Raw genomic sequence first — 19,338 nt, 5'->3', positions numbered from 1 at the left:
AATCACGCACGTATATATAGACCACTGCAGCATAAAAGCAGGTGTTTTGTGATGTGCACCCCTTTTGGAGGCTTCTCTATGAAAGTCAGTAATGAATATTATGGAGCTCGCAGATGCAGGCAGTGATAAATCCATGTAGAGGGGGAGAGGATAAAAAGCACATCCTGTTCGTGGGCCTTTGGGAGGCTCCATCATGGTTCATTTCCTGAAGCAGTTGGTAGACTCTATTTATAGGCCAGCATACTAGTACCAGTTAATCCTGCACTGGGCTGCCAACTGCCTGCCAGCTGGCACAGTGGGCTGTGCCTGTGTGTGCTGCATGGAAAGGTTTCGGGATGAAATGATTGTAAGGCCTACATTCGTGACCAACGAGTCTTTACCCCTTATTTAGGGATTTTACATCTCAAAGTTGGTTTTGAGACTAAAATATCCAGAGCTCTCAGCCATATTAGGCCAGTTTTGAAAAGATAAACAAAGAAAGGAGAGACAGTTCAATGAATAAACTGGCAGAATTATGGATGTATAAATGGAAAGAGGGATGGACGTAACCTTTAAAAATGTGTTAGGGCAAAGCGTTAATATTCAACACTTGTTTGAACTATATTTTCCGCATGCCTTTTCAAACCTGGAAAATAAGTACAACATTCTCATACCTTTCTAAAACTGTCCAGGATGCAATTCTCCTTGCTAAAATGGTCAAGTGGTTCAAAAGGCTCTATCAATCTATCTATCTATATAGATATACATTTATTTATTAAGTAAGGTTCTGTGGAGATGTTATAAGTCGGCACCCTATACCTGTAGTAAAGTTCTTTCATGACAAACATTTAATTATTACTGACAAGGACAGAGCAGTGAAGCTACTTTCTACTCATGACATTTTCACAAATCCGACTTCATAACTTGTGAACTATCTTTTTAGGAAGTTTTCAGACGGGCCATTTAAAACAACCTGATCACGATTCGAATTAAATATTTATTCAGTGTTAATTTATATCAAAATGCATTACTGATTCTAATGAGGATGTTTTGCAGGAATTTCTTAATGCGATTTAAAATGTGTTCAAAACTTTATGAAAATCAATGGCTGCGGCCTTTGTCATGAGGCAATAATTGGTGAGTAAATGGACACAAAAATGAGATTAGTTCACAGTATAAATGAGAGAATAATTATCTGTGAATCTGCATTAAGCATAATTAGCAATTCCAATGAAGCAGATTAAGAATTGAGGAACGTTTAGTTAAGTGTCATCGGGGACAAAGCCAGACAAATAACTTTTTTTTGGTACAACATAAAAAGCATGCAGCACGCATGCTAATCGAGGAAGCAAATTGCCTGGCAACTGCAAGCATTAGGTATAATTTGTGACATTGCATTTATCAGAGAAGAAACTAAATGAGGGTTGACACGGAATTGGAGAGACGTACAAGACCTAAGCAGTAATGCAGCGGATAAAAATACAATCTCTGCCTTATTCAGATCAACATCAACACATGTAGTGCATAATAATGGCCAGTTCACAAAGTCCACCGACTGACAGCTTAGTAATGTGTTTGCTTAAGCACAGCTCAGAGAGAGACTCAAGAATTCAGACAGAGAGAGATTGAGTGGATAAAGGGGTTCTGAGCTGTGAACAGTGGCCAGAGAGGCAGAATAACATCCAACTGCAAGACTGCACAAACGGGCACATTTTTCTTACATAGGAATTGCTGCCTGAGGAGATTGTATCTGCATGCATATGTTTTATAGCACACGTGGTTTACTATTCCAAGTCTTTCTGTTGGCTTAAGCACTATTATTTTATTATTTTTTTTACATGCATGTTCTGGTAAAGTGAGGAATATGAGGGTCTGGACTGCTGTAAATCAATCAATCAATCAATCAAACTTTATTTGTATAGCACATTTCAGCAGCAAGGCATTTCAAAGTGCTTTACATCAAATCAAACACAAAATACAATGCAACATAGAATCAACAATAAAAACACAACATCAATAAATTTGCAATTGATTACATTTCAAATACAACTCTAAACAAGTGGGTTTTTAGTTGAGATTTAAAGGAAGTCAGTGTTTCAGCTGTTTTACAGTTTTCTGGAAGTTTGTTCCAGATTTTTGGTGCATAGATGCTAAATGCCGCTTCTCCTCGTTTGGTTCTGGTTCTGGGGATGCAGAGCAGACCAGAACCAGAAGACCTGAGAGTTCTGGAAGGTTGATACAACAGCAGCAGATCTTTAATGTATTGTGGTGCTAAACCATTCAGTGATTTATAAACTAACAACAGTATTTTAAAGTCTATTCTTTGAGCTACAGGGAGCCAGTGGAGAGACTTTAAAACTGGTGTTATGTGCTCTATCTTCCTGGTTTTAGTGAGAACACGAGCAGCAGCATTCTGGATCAGCTGCAGCTGTTTAATTGATTTGTTGGACAGACCTGTGAAGACGCCGTTACAATAATCAATACGACTGAAGATAAACGCATGGATGAGTTTCTCTAGATCTGGCTGAGACATTAGTCCTTTAATCCTGGAAATGTTCTTCAGGTGATAGAAGGCCGTCTTTGTGACTGTCTTTACGTGGCTCTGAAGGTTCAGGTCAGAGTCCATCACTACTCCCAGGTTTCTGGCCTGATCACTGGTTTTTAGTTGTAATAACTGAAGCTGTGCACTGACTCTAGATCGTTCCTCTTTAGGTCCAAAAATAATAACTTCAGTTTTGTTTTTGTTCAGCTGGAGAAAGTTTTGGCACATCCACACATTTATCTGTTCTAAGCATCTGTTCAGTGATTGGATGGGTTCTGAGTCTCCTGGTGACATCGTAATGTAGAGCTGTGTGTCATCTGCATAGTTATGGTAGCTAATATTATTTCCTGTTATAACCTGAGCTAGTGGAAGCATATAGATATTGAATAAGAGGGGTCCTAGGATTGAACCTTGGGGTACCCCACATGTGACCTTTGACCTCTTTGATGAGAAGTTTCCAATTGAAACAAAGAAATCCCTGTTCTTTATGTACGATTCAAACCAGTTAAGCACTGGACCGGAGAGTCCGACCCAACTCTCCAGTCGATTCAGTAATATGTCATGGTCAACAGTGTCAAAAGCTGCACTGAGGTCCAACAGAACCAGCACTGTGGTTCTCCCACAGTCCTGCAAGAAAAATCGTGCAGAGGACTGTCAATATAAATTTTAAAAGAGGGTTCTTTTTGATTTCTTTTAGGTCAGCAATGGGTTTGGTCTTGGTTTGGCCTTGGTACTCTCATATGGATACCATTTTTGCCCGGTATCTTTCTTGATGTGAAATCATGAACACAGATTGTATCTAAATAAAGAGAGGTCTGCAATGCTTTAGTTGTAGCTCCTGGTTCTTTTGTGACCCTTCTGGATGAGTGATTAATGCGCTTTTAGTGTAATTTTGGTTGCCTAGCCACTCTTAGGAAGTTTCCCACTGGTGTTGTAATGTAAGAAAGCCCTTACATTAGATATGGAGATGTGACAGTTTCTAGACTAATCCTTCACAATAACCTTGCTTCTCATTAATTCTTAAAATGCATTTAGATTGCATTGCTTTTTGAGATCTTTTAGCCAACTTCACGTTGTCACATACATTTGTCCATTTAAGTGACTTATTATTATGCGACTCTATATAGTAATTAAAACTGTTAAATTTACTCTAGTAAAACATGAGTTCAAACACATTTAAATCATAATTCAACAAGACGTGCACCGTTTAATAAGAAAAAAAGTTTTTTGCTAGCCATGTCATAAAGATGCAAGTTCCACTATAGGAAAAAGAAAAAAGTTTTGTTTTTTTTTAGCTTGAAAAGCCAAAACTATCCCAACTGAATTTTAGTGAAACATGAAAACTGATTTGTATGAATCAAGTTTCTGTCCAGGTAGTTAATAGGATATATCATCAGCATACAGTCTAATTTATTTAATCAACACAAAAAGTAGGATGTGCAAGATACATAGAGTTCAAAACGATAAAGATTTAATAGAAGAAGATTATAGTGCCTCAGAGATGGCTGGTGGATGAAAGGCTTGGCAAAGAGCAGCAGCACTACATCAAATTTGTTTCCAGGCTTTAAAAACCTTTGGACCCTCTTTGATTATAATATAACTCACCTGCCATCTTTATTGCTGTCCAGTAGTTGGAAAAGGTGAGATACGGTGCTATTCTGTTGCCTAAAACCTGCAAAGGACAATTGTATATTAGAGGCTTTACACAGCTGATAATAATATTTAAGAAACAACTTTTCATTATTTCTAACCACCAATTGCTGATGGTTGTATTTATCAGTCCCAATAAAAACCTTGAAGCGTAAACATAAAAGGAAAAATAGAAAAGAAAAAAAAAAAGAAGTCAACTAAAAAGTATGAGCAGCAAGGGTAGAGAGAGGGGGAAAAAAAATCAGGCAATGAGTCAGTCATGCTGTGCAGGAACATTTGCTTTCCCTGTAGGAGAAAAAAAAAAGCGCGTCAGAGTCCAGAATGCAATCAGGAGGCTTTGTGCTGCAACGGCTGCTATGACAGTGATTTCCCTCTTCTCCTCCGTTCACATTCACAGGCAAATGAAAAGGAGAAGCAAAAAGAAACTTCCTGAACCCTCTTATCCGCAAAGCATGTGACCCCAGCCGATTCAGTTTTGTGAATCGCACTCACTGGAGAGCAAGGCGTGGAGGAAGTTCTTTGGCGTTTGGTGCTGAGCATCTCCAGAATCATTTACAGAACAGAAAAGGTAAAAGGGGCAAACTGATTGGCCCCCACGTCTGGGGAAAAGCACTTTACATAATGCTAATTGCACATCCGCGGCAATTACCTTTCCGTACTAATTACGGAAAAGCTAATTGTGAAATTAGCATTTCTTTTCCTCACCATGTACGGAGCAAAGAGCTTATGCAGAGTGTGTGCAAAAAGAAAAAAAAAATAGTAAAGAAAATCAAATAAAAAATTAAAGAGTTACAACAAGTTTTGTGAATCTTGCTCTGGCAAAACTAACATTAATGAGGTAACTTGCTGGGGTTTTTTTTGTTTTTTATTTGACAGAAAAACTAGTCCATCCATTTGTTACATTATTAGTTAGATTTTTTTTTTTTCTCAAAAAACAGTTAATCCAAAATGGCGCAGCAAGAGATCATGTTTCTTAAGTTTTATCTTAGTTGTTCCCAGCTGAACCTAGAAAAGTTTTCTTTCTCCCCAATTGATCAAATACAACTTCAAGATCTTTCAGTTAACAGCCTCTTAGCTTCAGTTTCACTCATAAAAAAATGACATCTGGCCCAGTATTCCTGTGGTTAGCAGTGTCACTTTCCTGGGGGAGAAGGGCTATTTGCTGAGCCGTTGCTGCCAGTAACTACATGTTTTCTCTTTAAAGATCAGTGGTATCCAAACTTCTGCCAAGATTACTAAGTTCAAAGTAACCAGGAGCCATGCTTTTATATGCATATATTTTTTACAGTTAAAAGCACAAACCATCTTAGTGTGAATTATTTTTAGTTTATCTGTTCAGAAGGAAATTAAATACAAGATATTTCAATAAAGCAAAGTATAAAAGAACAAACTATTATAAATCCAAAACAATGGGTCTCACACTCATACAACTATTTAAAAAAAAAAGGTGTAGAGTTTCTTGGGTAATTTTCTTTTCTATTTTGTTGTTTTTAGTCCATCTCTAGGAGTAAAAACAAGAACTTCCTTCGAAAACCAGTGCTGAATAAATGCAAAGCTGTGTCCGATTCTGTTGTTGAGTAAAATGTGGCAGGGTGATTGTGGTCCTTCATCCAGTCTCTTTCCTGGATCAAACTTCAGAAAGAAAATATTGTTGTCACTAATTATATGCAGCATACTGACTTTCATCTACTAGATTGTACTAAGGGATGAAAAGGTTCTCTGTTTGGCTTTGTTTTGCTTTTAGAAGAGAAATAATAATAATAATAACTTTAAAATTCAATTGATGTTAATTATATATTTCAGTCCACATAAGTGTTTTGATTTCCGTGGTAAGAGAACTGAGATTACATTTGTCTGGTACAGACCCCCCTTCTCCTTTGTAAGGTCATATTCAGCTTATAGTTAGATTGTGTTTTGTTATCTTGAAACTATCTCTATAGTTACACTCTTATTAGCTTGGGCTGCTGGAGGACATTTGGGCCATTTGTCCTTACTGCTATTCTTTTCCCAATTATTCTCCATTTAAACATTATCTCCAGTTATTGCAGCAAAAAACTTTGTTATCTCTTAGGTTTTTTTTTATCTCCACAGAAACTCCACTGGGCCCAGCGTTTCTGTATTAAGCTGGGTCAACTTCATGGAAAAGGGCATCAGTTGAGCTATTGCTGCCATCAGCTATGTTAACCTCTTTTTTTTTCATCCCAAAGATTTTACTACTAGCTCAGTGCTTATCAGCTTAGTTGTGTTTCTCTTCTGTACAAAAAAAACAACCTAAGTGTTACTGCTGGTATTAAGTCTGTGCAATAGGGTTGGGGATGTGTGCTTTATAATCAATTTGTATCTGGATTTTAATGCACTGTAACCCAGTGCATTAAAAATACATGACCATAAAACACTGATGTCATATAATTTGACACATATAATTTCACCACTCAACTCAGAGGACGTCTTACGTATAGCATTGTATGCTCAACTGATTTTGATTCAAGCTTAATGTACTTTGGAGTAAGTAGTATAGAACATAATTGGGTGGGAATGGGGCTAAATTTTAGGGCTATTTTTAAATTAATTGGATTCTACATAAATGCACACAATTTGGACCTGCTTGCCAAGTGCCCTCAGATGACATTTGTTGTCATTTTGCTTGATATCAATTAAACTAGCTAAAATGAGTTGAAAAATCTTGGAGGGGATTTAGAAAAATCATTTTAAACGATGTAAGATTTTGCACAACATCTTGACCTGAAACAATATGGCTCTTCAGTATCTGCAACTCTAATCATGAGTCTACTTAACAACAGGTAAAAGGGAAAAACTACACTTGATAATATTATCCCTCAATACATACAGCATCTGCAAGATTAGTGGCCCGTTCTTTATTTGAATAGCTCTCCATTTGCAACCTAACGCTCGATATTTTCAACCCGTGCTCCGGTCGCCGCCTCGTAAAAAATGAAGGGAGCGAGGTGGTCTCATTGCTCTCTTAACTGCAAAGTTGTGGCTACGAAAAACAACTATAAGGAGGATAGATGAAGAAGTGGGGGAGAGGAGTGCAGCGGAAAACAAGAATGATGGAGAAGCACCTGGCGAAGGAGGGGGCAGGTGAAAGGTAAGAGGATGATGGGGGAGAAAAGAGGAAAATAAAGAAGAGTTGGAGAGTGGTGTGGGGGGAAAAAAGAGGAGGAGGCAGTTGAAGACATTGGGATCTTTAGGCCAATGGCACATATATAGGAGACTATGTTTACTAATGGACACCATCAGTCATCCACCCATGTTGCCCTGGTGATATCGGAGCACTCTCGTAAAATAAGAGACACATCGAGAACAGAGAAAATGGAACATATCAGCGGGAGTCTGCAGATCTATGGCTAGCCTACAGACAATGTTATCCACTCAGAGCTTTTTTTGTCATTGTAGGCTCTGCACTCCCAGGCAAAGAAAACATACATTTTGCTGTCTTTTATACACTAGAAGCAATATTTGAGAGAGGAAAATTACATCTTTCTATGGAAAAAAGGCAAAGAAATGGAAACAGATCAAAAGGCTGCATGTTCTGTGCTGAGCTTTTTACTTCACTGAAAACAGGAGACGACATAAGCAAGAAGAAGCCTGAAAATGAGTGTTTCAACTTAAATGTCATGTCTAGCATTGAGGGGCTTACCGCAGGAGGATGACTCAGGCCGTACATCTTATTCAGAAAACACAGTGAGAAAATAAAAGCGTTACAAATAAACAACCAAGCAATTTGAAATTTGTTAAACAGTTTTTCATGATTTCATGAAACAATATGCAACATTAGAATGGCAAGATGGCGATAATATTGCACTAACATTGCTAAATACTGGGGTGACAGTATTGGCTGTGATACTTTTTGTTTTTCCTCTCTTTATGATCTGTGCTTACTACTCTGTGACGTTGCCCTTTGTTTCTGGAGTGAACATCTCCTGCCATGACAAATATCTAGTCCAGCTAGTTGAATTTTACATTAGCATGTAAAATGTAAGTTCATAACACTTGAAATACATTGTTGGAGAGCATCCAGCAGTTACTGAACCTATCCTTTGGATGTAAATTTTGCACAGACTGAAATTGGAATGACGACATAAATGTGACATATTGTGCAGCTGTTTTTTCGAACACTTTGTCGACTGATGGAATCCAGATTTGGTTCTCGTCTGTTCTTCAATTTGTTTAGATCAGGATAGAATGTGTTGCTTTTCCAGATGTCCTAGCCACCTTTATATTGACAAAGAGTTTCTATTAAAGTCCTTTTCCATACTAAAGATCTGTCAGCGATCAAGCCTGGGTGTGGCTAGTAAAACTGAATTCAGCTTTTCAAAAAATACGGCTGACCCCATTTTATTTTTGATTGAGCAAAAACAAGAAATCTGTAAGATGGCAAATAAATAAAATGCATTTATTTACAAACGCACGTGTGACGGAACTTAAGTTCCATAAATACAGCAATTAAAATAAATAAATAAATAAAATAATGAATCACTGCAAATACATGATTGTTTTGCAGGCTCTAAATGCCTGTACTGCATGCAATGAAAAAGGTTAGATTGCTGTTCTGTCAGCTCAAATACCCCCAGCTCTCCATTGTTCTATTTTTTCCAATGTACCGCACACATCACGCTGCAAGAAACTAATTTTCTTCGAGGGTACAAATAACCTGGTCCTTTCAAACATCTCAATAACTGCACATAAAGCCCTGGAGAGAAGTCTGATCGACAGCAGCCGTGAAACCACAGAGTGTTTAGCTCTACTTGCACTCTCAGCTGCTTGTTCGTCTGGCTTTTCATTCCCGTTTTGACGCAGGCTATTACGGTCATAAAGAGAAAGGCAACATGTTCACGGAACAATCCGTGTTCTGACATTCCTGTATAGAACCGCAGGTGTATTTGCAGGCAACTGTTATGTATGGGCTGTATAGGAAGTGCTGTGTGACAAAAAGACAAATGAGATATAGGGTTGAGCTTTTTTGCAACCTTGCAAGACTGAAAGAGGTTTGTGGAGCTCTACGAGTGATCCAATATAATTAAAACATACAATAACTCTCTTCTCTTTACAGTAATAAAGCTACTCGTAAAAGTTGCCTTGTGCTATTGCGATGCATATTTTCTTCTTAGTTGGCTCCAAAAAGATGCTCAGGGACATGTACTTTTTCAAATTACAGACAAAAAACATTACGAGTATTGTAAATTTAAAAGCTGACTTTATCTGCACTGTCTACTAGAAGGAAAGTTTGCATTATAGTATAGGCAGTAAAGAGCTTTTGTTTAACTACAGGCAGAATGAAACTAAACCACAGATCAATGGTTAGAGTAATATTGATCTTGAGGGGAATAAATGCTTTCACTAGCTAAAACTTGCTCTTCTCTTCCTACCAGCTATTAACATTAATGTCTGATTTGCAGTAGTGTTTGCTCTTTGCGTCGGTCTATGTTCTAACTGAAATGCAGGTTTAAAGGCGAAAATCTGTTGCACTCTCAGTTACTAAACTGTTTATGAACAGATGAATTATATTTGGGCTATAGCAAAACATTTGACTCACAAAAAGATATGACACAAAGATTAGCATTCTAAAGAACAAGAGGATTGCTTGTAGTGTTACTGGAAAAACTTTGATTTCTCTCATGTATAGAACAAATGCCTCATTTCCAGTTGGCAGTACGGCACCGTCACTTGATGTTACTTTTTTTTTAATCTCTTTCTTTCACAGTCACATCTGATTCAACGCTGTCTGTTTTTATCAGTTATTAATGAACATTTACAGCTGAGTAGCTTGCAAAAATATACCAAGTAATTTTCTAAAACAAAAAAAAAAAAAACACAAGTCTGAACTGCTAATCTTCAGCTCTCAAGGAGTCGTATAGTTTAAATTTAGAAGCTCATGAACTGAATGTAAATAAAAGAATAAAACTGACCAACCTGGTGCTTAGGCAACCATCATCCTTGTAAATATAAATCTGACTGAGGATATGGGAAAAATATGCAGTACTACGACCGACAGTGTCTATATTAGCATATATGACACCAGAACCAAAAATAGCACCAAAGAATTGAGTTAAAGGAGATCTGGACTGGAAAAGCATTGGCGTCTGCAGATATTTCATTCAGATTTTGGAATCTTGATAATAAATGAATAAAAATAAACTGGAGCATTTCCAGTAGAAACACATTTGACATTAGAAATCTCGGTTAATCCTCCAGACGGATGGGCAACTCGAACAAGACAAGCCATCTCGAGCACAGAAATTAAAACTGATGCTTGTTACACCCTGAAGATGAGCTGTAATGGAAGTAAAGGATGACAGACTCAGGAACGATGTGTTGGGGGAGGTCTGTCATGGTCAGGAAAGGTCAGCCTGCACAGTGGGAAGCATGATGGATGTGTGCTGCCCAAAGGAACCGACACTATAATGAGCGTGCTTCGAACTCAAAACTTCTTTAGATCAGAAAATAAGCTGGCAATAGAGCATGACAGAGACTTCCAATCTATTCTATTTTTCCCTGAAGGTTTTCCGACATGCTGAAATGAAAACAGAAGGATAAAGGATTGTTCTCCAATTTATGTTAAAAAGTCCATGCTTTAAATGGTACAAGTATGAATCTTGTGTATTTCTGTCTCTGAAATCTAAAAATTGGAGGCTGAATGCGTCCTCTGCCCACATTTAATGAGTGTAAATCTTTCATTTCATGAGATGATAGAACCCAGTTCCTATCCTCACAACTTTCTGTATCAACACATGCACAAGTCAGAGCGTCGCTTAAATGCCAAGCCAGCTTGTGCTTGCAGCGATAAGGAATTTTTCCTGTGACTCATATGCAACGTCTCTCTGAAGGTTTGAGGTACGTAAAAAGGAGAGCAGAGGGAATACAGTTTGCAGCTGCTCAGCAATCTTTCTCCAAGTCAATTAATTTCCACTGCAGAGGAATCTGCACTTAACCTTTCCATTTCCCCCCCCTCTGATGTTGAACAACCTGAGCCGAGCTGCTCAGCCTATTTACTGTTGCTCCAGTAAGGCTGAGCAGACACGAAATGGAAGCTGCCCTGTAGCCAAAACGACGGCCCAACTGTGTAAACTGGAACAACTCTGCGAAATGAGCAAACGTCTTGAAGTGGGTCCTAAATATAGATGGAGCCTTACCTTTATCCCCGCCTTTCAAAGCCTTTAATGTTTGTTCTTTGAGTCGGTCAGCTTCATGTTTCCGCTTTCTGTGCTCCTCTAATTTGATCTGCAGATCTTCAGCAGCCCGCTGAAGCTCTCTGAGCTGCGCCTGCAGAGGGACAACAGGGCAAACATGATCACACCAAACCTTCAATGTTATAATTTAAGCGCTTTGTGATTTCTGCTTTCTTGTGCCAGAACAGTAAGGCTCCTCGCCAACATGAACAGCCCTTTAGTCATACTATATTTTGGGTCAACAGCATACAACTGGAGCAGGCAGAGCCATGTATTCTGCATGCAAACCTTAAACTTTTCTAATGGAGTAGGCATGTGGATAATGGCCATTTTCCATCTTCTTTTCCACTCGTCCTGTGCTCCTTCCGGTGCATTTATCAGAACAGGAGATTGATTCACAGACGACATACTCAGACCGCAGAGCTAATTTTTCAGACTGAATGAGGTCGTTCAAAATGGGATCCCTTGTAAGTTGCTTACGACAGACACACATACACATGCATTGCACCTACATGGAATCCATACATGCGCCCACTATTTTAAGTCATTTCCCAATTCATGTTCCGTGTTCAAAGAAAGCAGTTCAATCAAACCTCAAAAATATTTATTTCTTTGTAAATTTGTGGCACATATGGGTTTCCTTTTGTCCTTAGTCTTTAAGTCTGAATGTCAAAAAACATTGGTTTGGCAATGAATCCAACTGAACTCTTTAAAGTACCTTGGTCCTTTTACTTTTTCACATTTTGTATTGCTAGCACCACAAATTTCAGGATATTTAATTGTGATTTAATGTAATAGACCATCAAAGTAGTGTTATTGTGAAGTTAAAAATTCAAACCTGCCCCTCCTGAGTCAATGCTTTGAACCATAACTGCATCAAAAGCTGGTTTAAAAAAGGTCTTTTGGGTTAATTGCCAACCATGTTTACACATATAGAGACAGATTTTTTTTCTTTCTTTTTTATAAAAAAAAAAAAAAAAGAGCTTGCATGTTTGATAACATAAGTTTTTATTTTAGATTCAACTTCCCATCTACTCAGTCCCTTCCCAGTCCCTAATAAAGAAATGAATCCCAACAGCATGGTGTCAACATTACATTTCATGGTAGGAACGGTGTGTTCATAGACATCTGCAGCTGTAGTTTTCTACCATTCCATAAATCTCATGTTGCATAAATCCCTGATTTATAGAGTGCAAGAGTAACAGTGCTGTGGACAGATTCTCCCTCGAGCTGCAGATTTCTGCTGCTACTCCAGAGTAACCATGGACAGCTAATGTTTCAGTGCTCTCCTTCCCCTGATAGTCAATGTAGGTAAAAGGTGATTTCTTAGCAAGTTAGTTGCTGTGCTAAACACTTTACCATTTATTTATGATGAACTGAATCATAATCTAGTGGTTTTTATTCAGGAATATAAGTGTAAAGATGGCAGAGTAGTACTACATGCCAAAATCTTGAAAATCATGACTTGTTTTCTGTCAATTTCACAATTATTTTCTACTTCACATTGGTCTATCACATAACATTTGACCAAAATGTACATACAAATTTCAAAGCGCTGGAGAGCAAGATCTCTGGTTTGGGAATCTCTAAGTCTAAAATTGTTTTTTTGCAGATGAAATGGGTCTAAAAGGCGTCTTGCTCCCTCTTAGTCAGGGGTCAGTGGCTATTTCAAGCCGAGGAGTCCAGGCATTTTGACATCTTGCTTGTGAGAGATGAAGTAAGAGATGAATAGGGCTTTAATAACCACCCGTTGAAAAGATATAAAACTAACAAAAATAAGATAAACATAAATTCTTTGGTTTGTACTCTAAAAATTGGTGATTATTTTCAACTTTCAAAAGTTAAAGAAAGTAAGCCAGTGCACAAGTTATGCTACAACCTCTTTTCTCCTCTTATTTGTTTGCATTTATTTCTACGTCCACCTCTTAACCACAAAGTCCGTTTAATTGCCAAAAACACATTCGACAGTGGCTGTTTTTGCATCATAGACTCATTAAATCAGCGCCGTCAGACTGACAGCTGATAACACCCAAGCAAAACCTATCATCACTCTCTGTAACGGAGCAATTTGCATCAAAGAGGACCAGCTTCCTTTGTGCAAATGCGTGTCCGTGAGTGTGTTTGTGTGTCGACTCTGCCTTCCATTCTCTCCTCAGAGACGCTGGTGATGCACTGATGGATTCTGGGGGTTTCAGCCAGGGATGACTACCTTTCTAGGCCACGCCGTTTGCTTGGGTACCTTCAGTCTGCAGCGGTGATTTATGGGCTCTATTACCAGAGCACAAGAAGATTTCTACTTGTGAGGAAAACGAGTAAAATGTTAGAAATTCCTTAGAAAAATTAAAAAAATAAAAAATTCCAATAAAAGTTAGATTCTAAAAACCTCTGCACAATAGGTAATCTTACTGAAAAGCTATATATTTGCTAAAACATAAAAAATAATCTGCCCTTTCCTCTGAAAATTTGAGGAGTTCGGAAAACAAATCAGCGCTATCAATTTATTCCCGTCATATTTCATGCTTGAATATGTCCAGCGTGGAATACACAAATGTAATCAAAACTTTACTAAATAAACATGTGCGCTTGTATTCATTTCATAGCTTGTGTACAAATATTGAATAAAGGGATGGAATTTCGTAAAAGGTTTTGATAGCAGGAGATTTGTCTTTAAGCCTCGAGCCCATAGCATCAGGAGTTCATATTTGAGTCATTGTATAAGGTTCCCAACACCACGGCCTTGAGCTCACCCTGCCATGTCAAGAGAGACGATGATCACAAAGTGTGGAAATGCTGGAAGCACTGGGTGACACTTTAGCCCCGATCTGCCATTCAGCTGACAGAAAAAAGGGAACATTCGGGTCTGGAATGGGGGTAAGACCACAAAGCATGCATGTTGGAAAGAAATAAAAACAAAACAAAGAAATTCAGCTGACAAAGAAAAAAAGAAAAAAAAATCAAGAGATTGTGACTGGTTACTGTGGCAGAAAAAAAACTTCATTCAATAAAATCACCTTTGTTGAGCAAGTCTTTTTTTCCCCATCAATGTTTCATTATAAGCAAATGTTTAGAAAAATAGATTTCTGAAATGCTCTGCAAAAAAAAAAAAAAAAAAAACTGTTCTGTGAAGTGTTTAAAAATGCCTTGAAACTAGGTGATTTCTAAACAGCTCATTTTAATGCAAAACGATTGAGCGCAACCCTGACAAAGACATGGAGCTGTGAAATGTGATGCAGCGACGACGAGTCCTTCAGTGTCCAAAGAACGTATTCTAAAGTGGCTGGACCTGAATGCCGGCCAACGCTTTGTACTGTTAATTTCAACAGTCATGTAAAAAAGTAAAAATGAAAAAATAGAAAAGGAAAATTCAACCCTCAAACTGTAGCAGACAATTTTACATTTACGCTCAGACAACCAATACAAATCCTTTTGATAATCCTAAACGGCAATGATGCATTGATTATTGGTGTATCTCAATAAACAATGTTACTCTATAGTTAAAAAATGTGAAATTTACATAGCTCTATTAGACACAGAGATATTTCAAGTGCTAAGTTCTGTTTATTTTGACGATTATTGCTCACAGCAAATAAAACCTAAAAATTACATAATACCAACAAATATTTTTTGTACAAATTTTTCAGCTGAAAAGGATGTCTTTTTGAACTTGACAGTAGATATACTCAGTCATTGATTTGTGCTTCTTTTGCTTGAATCACTGCGTTGTTGTAGTGTGGCGTGGAGATGGTCAGCTTGTGGCTCTGCTAAGACGCATAGGTTTCTTTAAGAGCTGCCTTAATCATGTCTGCATGGTTGGCTGTTGTGTGTTTAGCCTTCTTATTAGCACTTTAAAGATCCTCTCCGGAATTTAAGTCACTTGAGTCTCCTGCCCAATCAAGCGCACCTATACAATTGTCTTTAAAGTCTTTTTACTATTGGTAGTTCGGGCAGATCCTTAGCTTGAACCTCAATTTTGGACTCTGTGTCTCGCCGTTTTAGATTCAGTCTCTTGAACCATGATATACAGACTAAATACAAAACCTTACTTGCAGTTGACAAGAGAGACTTTTAGGAATGGGTAACAGTTCTACCTTATCTCCTCTTAGCCCAAGAAAAGTGATTCTGACATCATCACTCCTTGAAGCATGAACTACAGCTGCTGTACACGTCTTGTTAATCTCCTGCCTGAACTTATTAACCTTTTTTAACCACACATTTTCCTTTTCTACAACTTTCCAATAATATGCTAAGATGCAGCAGAGTGTGGCCAGCCAGCTACTGATAGAAAGACATAAATGGAAACAAGTGAATGGACATAATATTACGGATGCACACATATGAACATCAGATATCAATATCTGATTTCTAATATTGCTGTTATGCCCGATAAGGCTCACACAATCCTTTGCTATATCACTATCACATGACCAGTCTCCTCCAATTGCCCCCTGCCAAACAAAGAGCAACAAGATGGAAATAAATATCGACTGTTTATATCGACCCAGATTTATTCAGACTGATACCGATGTGTTAAAAAGAAAAGGACCAAAATTGGTCAATATCAATGTTAGTGTCGCTATATAATGCATCCCTACAAAATGCGCTACTATGACAACATCATAAATTCAGAGAGAGACACATGTCGTATCATAAAATAGACAACACGTGGCAGAAAGAACAAAAAAATGAATTAAAAAAATGATTAGCCATTTTCAAGTTGTTAAACTGCAGAAAAGAACATCTTTCCAACCCCAAATCCACAGCTGAAAATAGTTGATAAACACACCAAAAACTAAACTGAATGTTTTGTAGACTAAAAGAAAAAAATTTTGTTATTAATTATATAAACATCTAATTATCAGAGAAATTATAACATAAAAATTTCCACACGGGATAGGACAGATTTCATTAAGCCCTATGAATCCAAAAAGTTAGGTAGCGCTAGCTCCTGTTATTTAATGGAAGCATGTGTGCCACGGTCTCGTGTCATTTACTTTCATGACATGACCGTCTGGGGATGAAACTTTAGTGCTTAATGTCATTGAGAGGTCAAGTAAATATCAGATTATTGTCACAATATGCTTACATCCAGCTGCTCATCAAGGTGGCTATCGATATTTGACATTTTCGTGGAAAACAAATAACAAAAACACATCCATCCAACCATCAGTTTTTTCTTAAAATATTACTAGTGATAAAATTTTGAATGGGCAAGTTTGTCCTGTTTTATTGATGTAGAATGATGAGTTCTTAAAGACAAAGTTGTGAGAACCGCAATGGAGGGTGCATCGTTTCATCAAACAGTCTATAATGAGAAGATGCCATGATCTGGAACACGCACAAGACAATGACAAAAAAAAAAAAAAAAAAAACTGTATTCAAGGAAGAAAAAATAACCTCCAGGAAAAAAAAGGCAAAGTAAGGTTTGTGTTATCAACTGGCTCTGACTGTACAACAGGCGTATGTAGCAGCAGGTGCTGTGAACATGCATACTAAAGCAGCACCGCAGACAAGCTGCTCAATCCGAAGAGAAATCCTCCGGATCCAGCACATCTGAAACAAAATTAACCTCGACGTCCCTTATTCCTCGAGCTTGTTAGCCAGCTAGCCAGGTGACAACAGTGCAGTTGCAATGTGGCAACACACGCTAGTGAGGGGAAAAGTTAATTCGATGTGCAGAAGATAACAACAACAAACAGAATCTTCACAAAGATGAAGGAAATTAAGAACAGACTGCACGTTTTTTGTCATTTTAGACTACACTGTTTTTTTGCCCCCTTTGTCATTGTGTTGCTACTATGAAAATGTGCACAAACTTACTGGTTTCAAATTAAGATGCTAAAATTAGGGAGGGAAATGCAAATTTTGTCCTCATTAAATTATGTTTTTAACTTAACACAATGCTTTGGGGAACATATCTGATATTTTCCTCAGGTTGATTTTAAACTTCATTTGCATCTTTCTCATTGGCTAAATTAAGCATTATCGCTAAATTTGATAAATTTTCTCTATTTGCAATTCAAATAAGTTAACATTTTAAAATGCACCTATAAGAATTCAGTGATCAATTTCCACTCTTCCATCTTTGCAAAGACCTGACCTGACAGGTCCAATTTAGATTTCTGTTTAAATACGATCATGTAGGAAGAAATAAGAAGAGCATGCAAATATTTTCCTCTTGCTTTCCTATCTATGCAGTCCTTACGGATCTAGAAAAGCACTATGCTCTCCCAGAGATCCAACCCTACAAGACTGGGCTTTACTATTTCAAAACAAAGAAATAATTATTTGAATGACAAGTTAACATTTAAAGTTAACCCTTAGGATCTTATAACAGTGATTAGCATTGTCAAAACAGTAGTCTATCTGTATGCTTTAGAAAATGCATATACTTAACTCAGGTTTATAAAAGATTGCCAACATTGCCAATTACAGAATGTTCTTCAACAAAAAATAAAGAACAGAAATCTTGTGAAAGGGTATATTATCTCTTTCACATTAGAAAGCCTTCTTGTTATCTGCTAAAGGTTTTGCTCTCTCTCTCTCTCGCTTTCCAACAGCTGCATGAACCAAAGACATTTCATAGAGTACATGGCTTTCTTCTAACATCTTCTTTCACCTTTTGTGCTTTCTCTATTTAACCCCCTAAATGTACTTAAAAGTCATTTAAAATCTGCCCTGATCAGAGCAGATTTAAAGCTTTATATTAATGTTACCAAAATGCTTCTTTTGGTTAGAAATATGTGAAAGTAGTTAAACATTAGTGCACTGGCAAGGAGTCTTTCCAACATACAGATATGGAGCTCAGCATTAAAAATACATGGTCAAAATATCACTGGATGCAGGCAAAATGCTGCTCAACAGTTTTAAGAAAGGTGTAAAAAAGCTTAAATATGCCATCTATTTAGATTAAATAACAAACAAAACCTACTGACTGTGTATCATTGTTCTACATGTTTTTAGTATCTTCTTAGAGGAGCCCATCTCTCTGACAAAAGCTTTGAATGAACACAAATTTAAATCTAAATCTGCCAGGGTATAAAGAATGGAAAACAATTGGATTTCACAACTGTTTCACATTAGCAAGTCCATCTGAAAATGGTCCAATTTTGGTAAACTGCAGTATCTTTAGGCACAACATTCAAAACAAACTGCGACAAAAAGAAAACCTGGGAGTTGCAATTATCGTTGCAATATCAATGTTTGCAATATCGCACTCGAAAAAGAAAGCTTGGAGGCAGTTTCTGATCAGAAATTATATTTCAAAAAAAGTACGCCATCAAACGCTCCAAGCCAAATGCATAATATTCAGCCAGTTAGAGAGACTGTGTGCTGTTGATGCCCACATTAAATGTATATTTTTATCAGTTCAGATGCTGAAACTCAGAAAATGGTGGGGTTCTTTTACCACAACTACGTTTCTTGTATTACTTTTTCAAATTACCTGTTTTTCCCTCCAGAGCAGCACACCCTCCTCAATCAGCTGCTGCTTGAGTCTCAAACCCTCATCCAAGGTCTTCATCTGACCCTCCACGTACGCCCGCTCTTTCTGTCCCAGATTCCTAGAGGAAAAGCCAAGAGAGGAGACGCATAGAACCATCATTATTGAGGAAAACCTCAGCCACCCAGGCTTCGGTCAAACAAGATGCTGCAATCCAATTTTTTAAAGGGGCCTGCGGTGCAGTAGAAATCCAAATGGGGTGGGGTTAAAAAAAAAAACAAAAAACAGAGGAGTAAATAAGATGCTATGTGGTGGAGTTAAATCATTTTAGAAGTCTGGCAAACAGAATGTGAGCGGGGACCTTGTGGAAACATAATGAGATCGACTGCTTCCATGTGGTACTTTTGTTTTTTTAGTCTGGCAGAAAATAAATGAAACAAATAGAGGACTGTCAACAAAAGAAGTGGGTTAGTGTGCATTTACGCAGCAGCTTACATTCCTGCATATCACAATGTCCAAACATGACACGAAGCGCAGCT

General features: G+C 37.6%; 1 protein-coding gene across 6 annotated transcripts in view; it reads right to left on the bottom strand.

Annotated features, from left to right (window-relative positions):
- The window catches only part of LOC122820601 (glucosidase 2 subunit beta-like), a 158,495-nt gene that overhangs the window by 132,435 nt on the left and 6,722 nt on the right, over positions 1-19,338 (bottom strand). For 4 of the 6 annotated variants that reach the window (XR_006368836.1, XM_044098161.1, XM_044098163.1 and 1 more), the window contains exons 5-8: positions 18,803-18,920; positions 11,326-11,455; positions 7,833-7,859; positions 4,127-4,193 (exon numbers count right to left, since the gene is read on the bottom strand). Coding sequence is in view for 5 of the 6 variants with exons in the window: in XM_044098161.1 (XP_043954096.1) it covers positions 4,127-4,193; positions 7,833-7,859; positions 11,326-11,455; positions 18,803-18,920 (342 nt within the window). In the remaining variant the exon portion in view is untranslated. The remainder of the gene's footprint in view (positions 1-4,126; positions 4,194-7,832; positions 7,860-11,325; positions 11,456-18,802; positions 18,921-19,338) is intronic. The other 2 variants (XM_044098162.1, XM_044098166.1) reach the window with 1 other exon arrangement.

The sequence above is a fragment of the Gambusia affinis genome, linkage group LG18, assembly GCF_019740435.1.
Source record: "Gambusia affinis linkage group LG18, SWU_Gaff_1.0, whole genome shotgun sequence".
NCBI lineage: Eukaryota > Metazoa > Chordata > Actinopteri > Cyprinodontiformes > Poeciliidae > Gambusia > Gambusia affinis.
Note: the sequence above shows the minus strand (reverse complement) of the source record. Positions and strands in the feature narration are given on the sequence as shown.